This window comes from Rhinoraja longicauda, chromosome 4, assembly GCF_053455715.1.
Source record: "Rhinoraja longicauda isolate Sanriku21f chromosome 4, sRhiLon1.1, whole genome shotgun sequence".
In the NCBI taxonomy this organism is placed as follows: Eukaryota; Metazoa; Chordata; class Chondrichthyes; order Rajiformes; family Arhynchobatidae; genus Rhinoraja; species Rhinoraja longicauda.
In genome coordinates this window covers 71,606,181-71,620,215 of record NC_135956.1, presented here as the reverse complement: position 1 = coordinate 71,620,215, position 14,035 = coordinate 71,606,181, and the positions used below count along the sequence as shown (strand labels likewise).

The following is a 14,035-nucleotide window of genomic DNA, read 5'->3' as shown; positions in this document are numbered from 1 at the left end:
ATTAAAACCTCAAATCGAATGCAAGCAAACTATCTACATGCCAACCAGCAAGACAAAGGCATTGGACTATTAACCTCCAATCTTGGGTGTAAAATGACATTTTGAGACAAACATCTTCAATATACTCAACTGCAATAAAAAATCAGCCAAGAAAATGTTGTCCCACTGACGACAAGGATTTTTTAACCCACAACAGAATATCCATGACCATTGTTGCTATGAGAAATAACGCCTTCACAGAGAACGTTTTCATTCTTTTATTTGGAATTTCCAAAGGACATCGCCTAGTCAAAGATATTTGGAAATTGATTTGATTTCACACAAACTCATTTCCCTCAGGCGAAGAGCATGTCATTCCTCAGAGTTAGTATGTCATTCCAGTGTAATAAAAATGTACAGCAAAGCCTTCGGGAGTGGTCTACAGAATTTGTTGTGTGAAATCTTGGCAAGTGACGAGATACTTGATAGGAACATAATATCGTCCAATATAATTAATTTAACTTTTTCTGCATACACAATATCAGATGCCACAGCAAACCAACAATATAACAAAACATTGAAATGGGATTCAGATTTTCATTTAGTAGATCATGCCAGAAGCAAAAAATTGTCAGTGAGAACCTCATGGCCTGGAGGAAATTGGGTTCTATCGTGCTCATTTTATAGCCAGAAAGGCCCCAAGGCAAGGTTGGAATACAACCAACCAGTCTGCACAATGAGTATGTAAGATTCAAAAACGCCATCTTAACATGTGTTTCAAGCCCATTTTATAAAATTTGATTGCGAATGACCATATCAAGTGTCACGCATTCTACTGTCAAGTTCTTCGGCCACTAAGAAACCAAACCTGCAGCTTTTAAAAGATGGCTGCCATCTGAAAAAGTAAGTTTGAAATAGAACATTGAAGAGTACAGTGCAGCAACAAATCCTTCATAAGTTCATAAGTACATAGGAGCAGTTTTAGGCCAATCGGACAACCAGGTCTATTCCTCCATTCAATCATGACCTATTTATCCTTCCCTCTCAACCCCATTCTCTGCCCTCTCTTGACATCCGTACTAATCTCAGCCTTATAAATATCCATTGATTGTGTAAAAGTATCTACAGATTCTCAACACTCTACCTAAAGACATTTCATCTCATCTCCTTTCTACAGGTACATCCTTTTATTCCGAGGCTATGGCCTCTGGTCCTAGACTCTCCCACTAATGGAAACTTCCTCTCTACATCCACTCAATCTAGGCATTTCACTATTTGGTAAGTTTCAATGAAATCTCCCTCCTCATCATTCTAAACTCCAGCGAATACAGGCCCAATGCCGTAAAAAGCTCATCATATGTTAACCCAATCATTCCTGGGATCATTCTCATAAACCTTCTTTCCAATGGTACCTCATCCTTCCTCAGATATGGGGGCCACAATATCCGCGCCGAGCATGATGCCAAGACCAACTCTTAGCTGTCTGCACATAATCCACAATCCTCCATTCCATGCTTATGCATGTGCCTTTCCAAAAGTCTCTTAAATGTCACTATTGTATCTGCCTCCACCACCATCCGAGGCAATGCATTCAAGGCACTCACCACCCTCTGTGTAAAAAATTATCTTTCCTCCCCTCACATCACACCACAAACCCCATCTTTCAACTCCTCTGTGACTAGGAAGCTGCCTCTGGGACCTTAAGATGACATTGAAAAGCACCCAAGAAATCAGGCGACTCTGCGTGCTGGTCCCAGAAGTGGATCTGCAATCATTTATTACAATCACTCCACTCGTTTAAAATTCTACTCTGTGGCGGCTCCCAAGGGTCGGCCCATACCACTACCGACCACTCGGCACGGGAATGGACCAGTCCAGGGGGGCGGTCCGGTACTACGTATATAAGGACAAGGTTTTGGGCGCGAAGCCATTCCAGCAGACTTGACCGGTCTGATAACTGAGGAATAATAAAACAGAACGTCCCGAAATACCCGGCTTCTCGCCTTTATTTCGGGCCTCTTCCGACGCGCCACAACTCCATATCTGTACACTGTGGACAGCTTGATTCTAATCATGTGTGGTCTTTCCGATAACTGGAAAGCACACAACTAGGGTGGTGAATCTGTGGAAATCATTGCCACAGACGGCAATGAATGCCAATTGATTGGGTATTTTTAAGTCGGAGATCAATAGATTCTTGATTAGTAAGGGTGCTAGAGATTATGGAGAGAAGGCAGGAGAATGGAGTTGAGAGAGAAAGATAGATCAGCCATTATTGAATGGCTTAGTAGATTTGATGGGCCAAATGGCCTAAAATCCTGCTCTTATAACTTATGAACATAAACAAAAAATCTTTTCACTGTGCATTGATACACGTGAAAATAAACGAAACTAAACATTAGCAGCTCACGGCGAGTAAGCAAATGAAACCAACTGGCTAACTTGTGCTCCTGTAAATGAATAATCAGTCTCTAAAGTTGAGATGATTCCCACTGCAATCACAGAAGCTGCAGGACCATTATTTTAGCCTTAATGGTCATAGTTGCTTTTAGGTACAAGTATGACATACATTTAGCTTCAAATCTGAGGTAATGCCTAGTTTCAGGGCCATTATGCCTCCACTATTGAGAGCGATCATTTATTAGTAAATAAACTCCATATAGATATCATTGGTGCACTATCAGGAATGACTATAAATTGTATCTTATAACTCTAATAGTCCAGGCTAATTTATTTTCATCATTATGTTACACAGCAGACTGAACAAGCTAGTTAATGCTCTTTGCAGAAAATACATTTTCCCACAGAATTTCAACATTTCCCAGGGTAGAAATGTCAGACTAGAGGGCATTGCTTTAATGTGAGAGGGGCAAAGTTTAACGGTGATGTGTGGGACAGGTTTTTTGTTAAACTCAGTGGGCGTTAAGTACCTGAAACACAGGAGATGGTGGAGGCAGATATGATAGGACATTTCAGACAGATTCCGATAGGCACATAGATATGCAGAAAATGGAGGGATATGGATCATGTGCAGGCAGAAATTAGTTTATCTTGGCATCACGTTCTGTACTGAGATTGTGGGCAGAATGGTCTGTTCAATGTCCCTGTGCTGTTCTGCTCTATGTTCTATGTCTGCATGTATTTCTCTCTAGTAGGGTCCTTGCACCAGATAAATAAACTTGATGTTATACCAATTACATGGAGACAGTAAGGAAACTGGAATTGGAGCAGAGAAGGTGAAGCATGGATTTAATAGAGATAGACACAAAAAGCTGGAGTAACTCAGTGGGTCAGGCAGCATCTCTGGAGAAAAGGAATAGGTGACGTTTCGGGTCAAGACTCTTCTTCACACTGAGAGTCAGAGCAAAGGGAATCGAGAGGTGTAGACGGTGTTATAGAAATATATAGAACAAATGAATGAAAGATATGCAAAAAGCAACGATGCGCAAGGAAAGGTGGAGCCCACGATGGTCCATTGTTGGCTGTGGGGTAGGTGATAACAATTTCTACAGTGAAACTCAACAGGACAATAGTGAAACTAGTATAATGACAATGGTGGGGGAGGGAAGGAGAGAGAGGTGATGCAACATTTACTTGAATTTAGATAATTCAATATTCATACCGCTGGGTTGCAAGCTGCCCAAGCGAAATATAAGGTGCCTTTCCTCCAATTTGGGTTTGGCCTCACTCTGACAATGGAGGAGGCCCAGGACGGAAAGGTCAGTATGGGAATGGGAAGTGTTCAAATTAAGCACGCTTTAAAAGAATAAAGGAGAAACTCTTTCCTCTGGCAACAGTGTCAGTGAATAACCAGAGGAGACAGATTTAAGGAAAGTAGTAAACAAATATAATGAGAAGTTTCCTTTAACACTACTTATTGTTAGGATACAGAACTAGCCAAAAGAGGATGAAAGACAATTGAGATGTACATTCAAATGATATTTTGGAGATCGAGAGAATTATACAGCATGAAAATAGGCCCTTTGGCCCAACCTGCCCAACTGGCCCAACTAAGATGCCCCATCTATAATAGTCCCACCTACCCATGTTTGCCCATATCCTTCTGAATCTTTCTTGTCGATGTACCCGTCCAAATGTCTTTTCTCCCACATGGGAAAAGTCTCAGGTCAATGGAGAAAAGGTAGAAGATCAGGAGTAATTGCTTGACAGAGAAGTTCAGATGTGGTAGACTTCCCCTCTGAACTTTAATTCAGACTGGAAAAGAATTATACAACAGAAATGAAGTCTTGATCTATCTCAGACCAAAATTTGGATGAGGTCACTTTGAATTACAAGTCTGATACCAAATCTAACTAAGTCTCATTGCCTACCTCTGAAGTCCCTAGTTGAAAAAAATTCTACAGGAAGATAGATATTGTAGCTAAAAAAGTTTGTGTGCCGAGCAAATGACATAGCAATTCTAAAATACCAAATTATAAGTGAAAAGGTAATTTAGGCGACCAAAAAACAGAAATAATTTAAACCCTAATGATGCTTCTAGACTTGCTTTGTTTTGGACACTATTCTTTATAGCTGTGAGCCAGTTTGAAGTACATGTACTGTTATAATGGATTGAAGAAACTGCATCATGAGCAAAGCACAAAATAATTTTGTAAATATTTAGATCCTGGTAGAGTTAAAAAGGGCAATAATCTGAATTGGATTTTGCATTAAGATCTTTGGTGGAGTACTGGAGATTCCTCTGGATGGCCATCCAGCTTCTGGAAAGACAGTTTTGTTTGGTTTGTTTGAATGAATAATAAGTCTCAATAGGTGAAACAATTCACATTGGGATCACAGTGGATGGAGTGCCATTATTTCGCACCAAGGCAGCATATTTGCTGTTGAAAGCGACAACATGGAAAAGGAAGCACCTTCACAAAGGAGATAAGGAGGAATTTCTTTAGCCAGAAGATGGTGAATATGTGGAATTCATTGCAGCAGGCGGAGGTGGAGGCCAAGCCATGGGTAATTTTAAGGTGGAGATTAACAGATACTTGATTGGTAAGGATGTCAAAGGTTATGGGGAGAAGGCAGGAGAATGGGCTTGGGAGGAAAAGATAGATCAGCCATGATTGAATGGCAGAGTAAACTCAATGGGCCCAATGGCCTAATTCTGTTTCTAAGACTTATGAACACGAAGCAGGCCCTATGACCAACCAAAATCACTAACGTCCGTCTGAAATCCTGGAATGATTCAGCGCGGACTATTTCACCAAGCCTCACAAGGTTTGTCAGAATACTTTGAGAAAAAGAAATAAAAGAAATAAAAGAACAAAAGAATAAAACTAGGCAGAAAAGCAAAAGAGAAACATGACAGAGCCAGTTGAAAAATCAAGAGAATAGAACATTAGAAAATGCTGTGGTAAGAACAAAATCATAAATGTTCATCCTGTTAATTTTTGACTAGAATTACTCTGAAGAATAGTTCCAACCCGAAAAGTTGCCTATCCATGTCCTTCAGAGATTCAACCTGACCCACTGTGTTACTCTAGCATTTTGTGTAGTTCCTCGTTTGTGAATTTTTAATGTGGTTAGGCAGGCCGAACATTAAGCGTTGGTGTACTGACGTTTTAGTCAGGCTGGTGGATAGGATAAATTAAGTTTCTGTGCACCAGTTAGTATTTTCAAATTTGAAATACTTTACTTTTTAAGTCAGATATGATCTATTATTTTATTTACTTTTTCACTCCCAATGTCAACATTTTGTGCTCCATCCCTGGCTGTGTATGAGCAGAAGCTGATTGGTGCTTTCTTGAACTAATCTATTTGAGAATTTCACTTCCATAATGTTGTTATTGAAGAAGAGCCCAGGCCCTGCAGTTATGAAAGAACAATGTGAAACATTCAAGTCAAAATGTAGCTTCTGTGCTCTCAGGAACTTATCCTTCTAGATGGAGACCGCAGAATTGGAGGTAGTGCCAGAGAAACCCTGGGAACTTGTTAACATAACACCTTTAAATATTTCTGCCACAATACATAGATGATGAACCTTAAGGATGTTTAGGGGATACTCGGATCTGCAAATGTTGCCTTACAAAAAAAGACACAAAGTGCTGGAGTAACTCAGCGGGTCAGGCAGCATCTCTGGATAACAAGGATAGGTGTCATTTCTTCGTCAGACTGAAGAAGGGTTCAGAGGAGAATTAGGCCATTGGGTCCATCATGGCTGATGTATATTTCCCTCTCAACCCCAATCTCCTGCCTTCTCCCCATAACATTTGATGCCCTCACTAATCAAGAACCTATCAATCTTAAAAATACCCAACGACTTGGCCACCACAGCCATCTGTGGCAATGAATTCCACAGATTCACCACCCTCTGGTTAAAGAAATTACTCCTCATCTACATTCTAAGGGGACATCCTTCTATTCTGTGGCTATGCCCTCTGGTCCTGGACTCTCCCACTAGTGGAAACATCCTCTCCACATCCACTCCATCCAGGGTCCCGTCTCCAAACATCACCTATCCATGTTCTCCCAAGATACTACCTGACTCACTGAGTTACTCGAGCACTTTGTGTCTTTATTTTAAGGACGTGTAAGCTGGAGTCTGAGTCCTGGAACACACTGCAGCCAAGTTGACGTTGAAGAAGAAAGAATGCATTGCTACAATGAACATGCATCATGTGAATGGGATTGCCAATCAAGGGGGCTACATTGCCCTGGATAGCATCAAGTCTCAAGTGTTATTGGAAAGGAATTCCTCCTCGTAAGTGGAGAGAATTCCATTACACTCCTGGCCTGTATGTTGGCGGATGGTGGAAAGGCTTTGTAGAATCCTCTTGCTTCCATTAAAGAAGCCAATCTCAAAGGAAAAACAGTGCTGTTATTTGAAGGACAGGCAGATGCTCAAGCTCCACATAATTTCTTCAAGGTGCCTTAGCTTCAAAACAGCAAGCTCAGTTGGACAGTTGAAATGTTTTCCACTTGTGAAATCAGACATCCTAACAATAGTTCATAAAAGGCACAACAAACATACAAAGGTAGGAAAGAGGTTTTGCTCTGTGAGCTCAGTCACTGGGAAAGCAGGTGAAGACGATTAAAATTTTGCAGCAAGAATCATCTATAAAAAAGATTTTAATCGCATTGCTTTTGATCTGTCAAAACTGTATGATAATGCACTGAACCACCCAGTTCTCTTCTTGGCTTTTTTTCTAGCAGCGATATTAATAAAGCTATTTAAGAAAACAAAAAGTGAAATAATACTTTTTAAAGCGAAGGCATTATTGTAAACTGTTCACAGATTTCCAATCATCATCGTTTCTAGAATTTAGGACCATTCCTGAAGGAAAGAGTCAAAATCTCTCCTTTTTTCTTCACACTGAATGCGCATTGTAGTAGCAATTGCCTATTGAACTCCACTTCTGAAATTGGGTTCTATTGAATTGTAGAGGTGGAGTTCAATGCACATTCATTACCACATCAAGCACTTAGTGGCTAATACACAGGACAAATTTCTACCCTATTAAACTTTATGGCTCACATGTGTATATAAGAAACTGTTCCCGTCCGAGATTATTGAATTGCTCTGTGGATGTACATAAGAATTTGATTGAAATGTATTAAAATTAAAGACTGTATTTAATGGAATATAACTATTAAATTATACAACACAATTTTGAATGCATGTTATCTGGTACCATTTTGAACACTGTTTACGATTGCAAGCACGTAACTGAATGTTTTGCTTTAGCGAAGTGGAGAAAGCCACATTTACGCACCTTAAGTCAGGCTTTTACAGATGCCTGTGTGCGTCAAAAGATTGTACTATAATTCCTAAGAGTAAAACTTGAGGGAATACAATCAAATTCCATCACAGTTTGGGTCACATTATAAAAACAATGGTTATTTTCACTGCCTAATCATTTCATGTAATAGGTATAATTTTTAACACAATAAGATTGTCCACTGACAAAACAACATATCTTTGGGGGGAGAGCTGATTCATGGCAGACAAAGCAAACTCTAATTTCAGTGACTTCCCTTATAAAGAGATCAGCCAATTCTCCTGTACAGGCAATAAACTTTTACATGGTCCAGCTGCACATACCTGGGGCTTTGGCACACGCTTTTATTGATCCCATGGTCCCCGAAACACATTTTACCAATGATGTGCTACAATACTTCAACTCAACGTTTTGGATAGAACCCTCCAGAGTTGGCAATGGATTCTGGGATTTCACACCTAATAAAAGAAAATTGCAAATGAAGTCGTCTGCTGTATTTAAATGATCAGGAATTCTAAATAGTGGATCTATTTCTCCACACTTACCAGACTTAATGTTCTGCAGACTGTGAGTTAGCATACAATTATATGAGCTTCATGCAGAGTTACATCAAGAACAAGAAAATAATATGCATCAATGCAGCCTCAACTATGCATATTCTCAAAAATACATTCTGAAACAGTTTCAAAGTATTCAGATATATTTAGACATAAATATTAAATAAAATGACAAACCGAACCAAGGAACTACAGATGCTGGTTTATAAAAAAAAGACAATGTACTGGAGTAACTCAGCGGGTCAGGCAGCATCGCTGGAGAACATGGATAGGTAACGTTCTGGGTCAGGACCCATCTTCATAATAATGACGAGTTGCGAATAGAATGACACAATAAAATGACAAGTTGTGAATGATAGTTACAGATAATGAAAATTTAGGTTTAGGTTTATTATTGTCACGTGTACTGAGAGAGGTACAGAGAAAAGCTTTTTTTGAATGCTTTCAAATCATATTAGATAATTCTATAAATCTATATAAATACAATCAAGTCAAACTCAAGTACAATTGATAGAACAAAAGGAAAGATACAGAGTGCAGAATATAGTTAATCTTTCAACACAAGGCAGTAAATTAAATGGAAGCTTCAGGTTCATTTTGCCTGTGCCATCTGCTGTAGCTCTGTAAATGTAAAGATGAAGCCCACAGTTGATACTGGAGGCTGGAAACTAACATTGCCTTTCAACAGAGCACGGTATACAAGTTCAGTGTGATCATTACATCAAGTTTACTGAAGTCCTTTGGTGGTCTACAGCATTCCTCAAAATGACCTGAGCTTATGTCAAATGTTTAGTTCAAAGTTTCTTCCATTCCGTGCCTTCTAAGCATTTCAATCTATGATTGTTGGAGGAGAATGTGTACATGCATCCACGCTTTCACAGACCTTTCCTCAATGGGACAGGCAGGAGCTAAGCAATGTAAACAGGATTCCGCATGAATGAAAACTGTCACAAAGAAACATCCCATATATCCACACTCGTGAACTCTGAAACAAAACTCACCTATCCTCAGTCTTCACAAAGTTGTTACAGATCGCAAAAGTACAGCTGCCACTACAAAATATTTCTCACTGACATATATCAATGACCTTGCAGGATAGAAGCAACTCTGGCTTATGATGTGCACTACCCAACAATAGTATTAGGTTTGATAAAGGTGTACATTGCAATATCCATCAAATTTACGCTTGACAATTCAGCAGACTGCTGTATTAAGTATTAATACCTTACTATTTCAAGTGATCCTTGCTCCACTAATCTGCATCAAACTCTGAAGGAGAAAAAACAGGCAAACTGAAATAAAGGCACTTAAGACATTTTAAGTCTGTCAGGTGCGGGGCACATCCGATTTGTTCACAACTTGGTGTCATTTCAAAACTGACTGAATTGTGTCTGAAGGGTCCAGACCCGAAACGTCATCTATCTGTGTTCTCCAGAGATGCCGCCTGACCCAGCGCTTTATGTCTATCTTGGGTATAAACCAGCATCTGCAGTTCCTTGTTATTACATTAGACAATAAACAATAGACAATAGGTGCAGGAGTAGGCCATTCAGCCCTTCGAGCCAGCACCGCCATTCAATGCGATCATGGCTGATCACTCTCAATCAGTACCCCGTTCCTGCCTTCTCCCCATACCCCCTCACTCCGCTATCCTTAAGAGCTCTATCCAGCTCTCTCTTGAAAGCATCCAACGAACTGGCCTCCACTGCCTTCTGAGGCAGAGAATTCCACACCTTCACCACTCTCTGACTGAAAAAGTTCTTCCTCATCTCCGTTCTAAATGGCCTACCCCTTATTCTTAAACTGTGGCCCCTTGTTCTGGACTCCCCCAACATTGGGAACATGTTTCCTGCCTCTAATGTGTCCAATCCCCTAATTATCTTATATGTTTCAATAAGATCCCCCCTCATCCTTCTAAATTCCAGTGTATACAAGCCTAAATGCTCCAGCCTTTCAACATACGACAGACCCGCCATTCCGGGAATTAACCTAGTGAACCTACGCTGCACGCCCTCAATAGCAAGAATATCCTTCCTCAAATTTGGAGACCAAAACTGCACACAGTACTCCAGGTGCGGTCTCACCAGGGCCCGGTACAACTGTAGAATGACCTCTTTGCTCCTATTATTATATGTCACTAGACCAAGTGGACCCATTGGGCTCAAACCTCTCCTGCATTGGTGCAGCACCCTCTCCTCCCCCTCACCCCCTCCCTCCCCTATCCCCCCTCACCCCCTCCACTCCATCCCCCTGAACCCCCCTTATCCTCCCTCCTCCATCCCCCTCCCTCCCTCCCTAGGATACAGATTTAAATTTTAAAATGTGAATAACTTTAAAAATATAACACCGATTTCAATGAAACTTCTTCCAAAGGGACGACGGTGAGTAAGGTGGGCCTAAAATTGTAGCGCTATCGTGTACCAATTTGGCTGTAGTTCAGGAACAAACAAACAAACAAAAGACAGTTTTAGTATATAGATTTCAAAACCTTGGTTTAAGATTCTTTGAAAATTACCTCTGAAGTTCACATTGTTTCAGACTTCAGAGGCTTTGAGCTGGCGATTATTTTAATGCTGCATCTCCCAGCTTGCTCCTTAACTCAACAAGCTACTTAGTTCATTAATAAACCACACAATGTATTTGAAGGTTCGGCTATTTTGTTAACCATTTACTCTACTAATTTAACCTTTGACTTACCTGGCTACTTATTATATATATATCTTACACCGTTTCATTTACAAACATGCAGATAGAAAAAACTAGTAATAAAACCGTTACTTTGCTGGGATGGAAAGTCATGCATTACGATCATTTTTAAAAGAAACATAAAACATGTTCATTTTGCAGTTAAACTGTCAGAACAGAATAATGAGTATGTTAATTATTCCTTAGTGAGCATCAAAAATATCATTCAGCTATTGTTAGCATAAAAAATATATATATTTAGTTCAGTTATTCAGACCGATAAAATTATTTGTGGCTAATAGTGATAGTCATACTGCATGGTAACTGGCTCATCGGCCCAAATTGCCCATGGTAACCAAGATGCCACATTCAAACTAGTCCCACCTGCCCAAGTTTGGCCCACATCCCGCTAAACCTGTCCTATCCATGTCCCTGCCCCAATGTCTTTTAAATGTTGTTTTAGTACCTGCCTCAACAATCTCCTCAGGCAGCTCATTCCATACACCCACCATCCTCAGAGTGAAAAGAATTGACCCTCAGGTTCCAATTACATCTTTCCGGTCGCATCATCAGCCGATATCCTTTGGTTCTTGATTCCCCTATCATGGGTAAAAGACTTTGTGCATTCATCCTATCTATTCTTTTTATGGTCTTACACACTTCTATAAAATCTCCCCGCAGTTTCCAATGCTCCTTTTGTGTTGCAGAAACACAATTGTAAACAGTAGGTTAACTAAATTCATACACCCATATATCAATACGTTAAAAACATGCTCCATTCATCGAGGAAAGCTTAATTTTCACAGCAAGTAACCAATGCATTACCCAGAATTGTTTTACTTGCATGGCTTACACCATATTATATATAAAACATAGAACAGTGCAGCACAAGAACAGGCCCTTTGGCCCACTCCGTCAGGTCCTTCTGCAGTTGTACAGGACCCTAGTGAGACTGCACCTGGAGTACCGTGTGCAGTTTTGGTCTCCAAATTTGAGGAAGGATATTCTTGCTATTGAGGGCGTGCAGCATAGGTTTACTAGGTTAATTCCCGGAATGGCGGGACTGTCATATGTTGAAAGACTGGAGCGACTAGGCTTGTATACACTGGAATTTAGAAGGATGAGAGGGGATCTTATCGAAACGTATAAGATTATTAAGGGGTTGGGCACGTTAGAGGCAGGAAACATGTTCCCAATGTTGGGGGAGTCCAGAACCAGGGGCCACAGCTTAAGAATAAGGGGGAGGCCATTTAGAACGGAGATGAGGAAAAACCTTTTCAGTCAGAGTTGTGAATCTGTGGAATTCTCTGCCTCAGAAAGCAGTGGAGGCCAATTCTCTGAATGCATTCAAGAGAGAGCTAGATAGAGCTCTTAAGGATAGCGGAGTCAGGGGGTATGGGGAGAAGGCAGGAACGGGGTACTGATTGAGAATGATCAGCCATGATCACATTGAATGGCGGTGCTGGCTCGAAGGGCCGAATGGCCTACTCCTGCACCTATTGCCTATTATGCCAAGACCAACCCTTATCTGCTTGCACATAATCCACATCCCGCCATTTCCTGCACATCCATGTATATCCAAAATCTTCTTAAATACCGTCATCATATCTGCCTCCACCAGCACACCCGGCAGCATGATCCAAGTATTCACCACCCTATCTAAAAAAAGTTGTACCGCAACTTTAAACTTTGCCCCTCTCACATTACAGCTCTGCACAGCATTTGTTTGCGCTGAAGAGTGTGATTTTATAGTCAGCCGTTTTCATTTTAGAAAGCTCTCTACAGAATATACCATCTCCAAATGTTATGCCAGCATGATGTGGCAAGATAAATGGGAAATAAATGTTGCAGAAAATTATGATCTCACCTTTAGCTTCAATTCTATATCATAAGTGCTGTAAAACATATGTGAGCAAAATCAACTGCAAACATTCCCTGTATCTACTTATTTTTTATGTGTGAGAAAGAACTGCAGATGCTGGTTTAAATCGAAGGTAGACACAAAATACTGGAGAAATGTTTTATTTGAATTCCGTTTTAACCATTGATGATGAATGATGTACAGTCCCCCACTTAAATGAAATGAAAGTTGAAGTTATTATCAAATATGCGCCTGTGCTAGTTCCTTAAATAAGACATTGCTGTCTGCTGTTTAGCAGTGTGACAACAAAATGAATGTAAAATGAGCGCAAACTGAGCATGCTCCCATTTCCTCCAACACTCCAAAGACGTACGGGTTTGTCAGTTAATTGGCTTCAGTAAAATAAAATGGAAAAATTGTCCCAAGTGTGTCGGATAGTGCTCGTGTACGGGATGATCACTGGTCGGTGTGGACTCGGCCACAGGGCCTTTTACCACGCTGTATCTCTGAAGCCTAAAGTCAAAACTGATGGAGAGGAGAAATTCTAGCTTATACGGCAGATGAACATCTCCTCATTGCCCCATTTCAAACCAGAATTATGGAAGAAATTTGTAAAAGATGCTGCATGAAATGGGAAATCTTTTGAGAAAATTAGACTATTGTTTAGAAATGGCTGTTAATGAAACAACAAGGTTAATTAGGTGGCAGAGTGAATTACATATTTAAATACATGTTAGAAAAGTGGAAAGGTAAAGAATAAAATTAACAAAAATTCAAAGCGAAGGAAGAGCAAAGTAAAAGGAACTGGTTTCTACATGGCTGGGTATGATTTCAAACAAATTAGATAATCAGAAAGACACAAAGTTCCACAGTAACTCAGTGGGTCAGGCAGCATCTCTGGAGAACATGGATAGATGACATTTCGAGTTGATAGCCTTCTACAGACCCAAAACCTTCCCGATCCGAAACATCACCTATCCATGTTCTCCAAAGATGCTGCCTGACCCTGAGTTACTCCAACATATTGTGTCTTCATTTATAAACAGCATTTGCAGTTTCTTGTGTCTCGAAATAAGATAATGGTATCTGCTGAGAGATCAACTTGGCACTAGAAAACAGCTTTATAAATGAGTTGCTGTAAAACGTAGGTCCTCTCATAATTTCATTTGAATTAGGTTGATAACTATAATTATGAGCACAAGCATATGTGCACAGCCGCACAA

The 14,035-nt window shown here is 40.3% G+C and overlaps 1 protein-coding gene across 6 annotated transcripts in view; it reads right to left on the bottom strand.

Annotated features, from left to right (window-relative positions):
• vps13b (vacuolar protein sorting 13 homolog B) overlaps positions 1–14,035 on the bottom strand; it is a 752,723-nt gene that overhangs the window by 483,129 nt on the left and 255,559 nt on the right. For all 6 annotated transcript variants that reach the window (XR_013547184.1, XM_078398050.1, XM_078398047.1 and 3 more), the window contains exon 18: positions 8,033–8,167. Coding sequence is in view for 5 of the 6 variants with exons in the window: in XM_078398050.1 (XP_078254176.1) it covers positions 8,033–8,167 (135 nt within the window). In the remaining variant the exon portion in view is untranslated. The remainder of the gene's footprint in view (positions 1–8,032; positions 8,168–14,035) is intronic.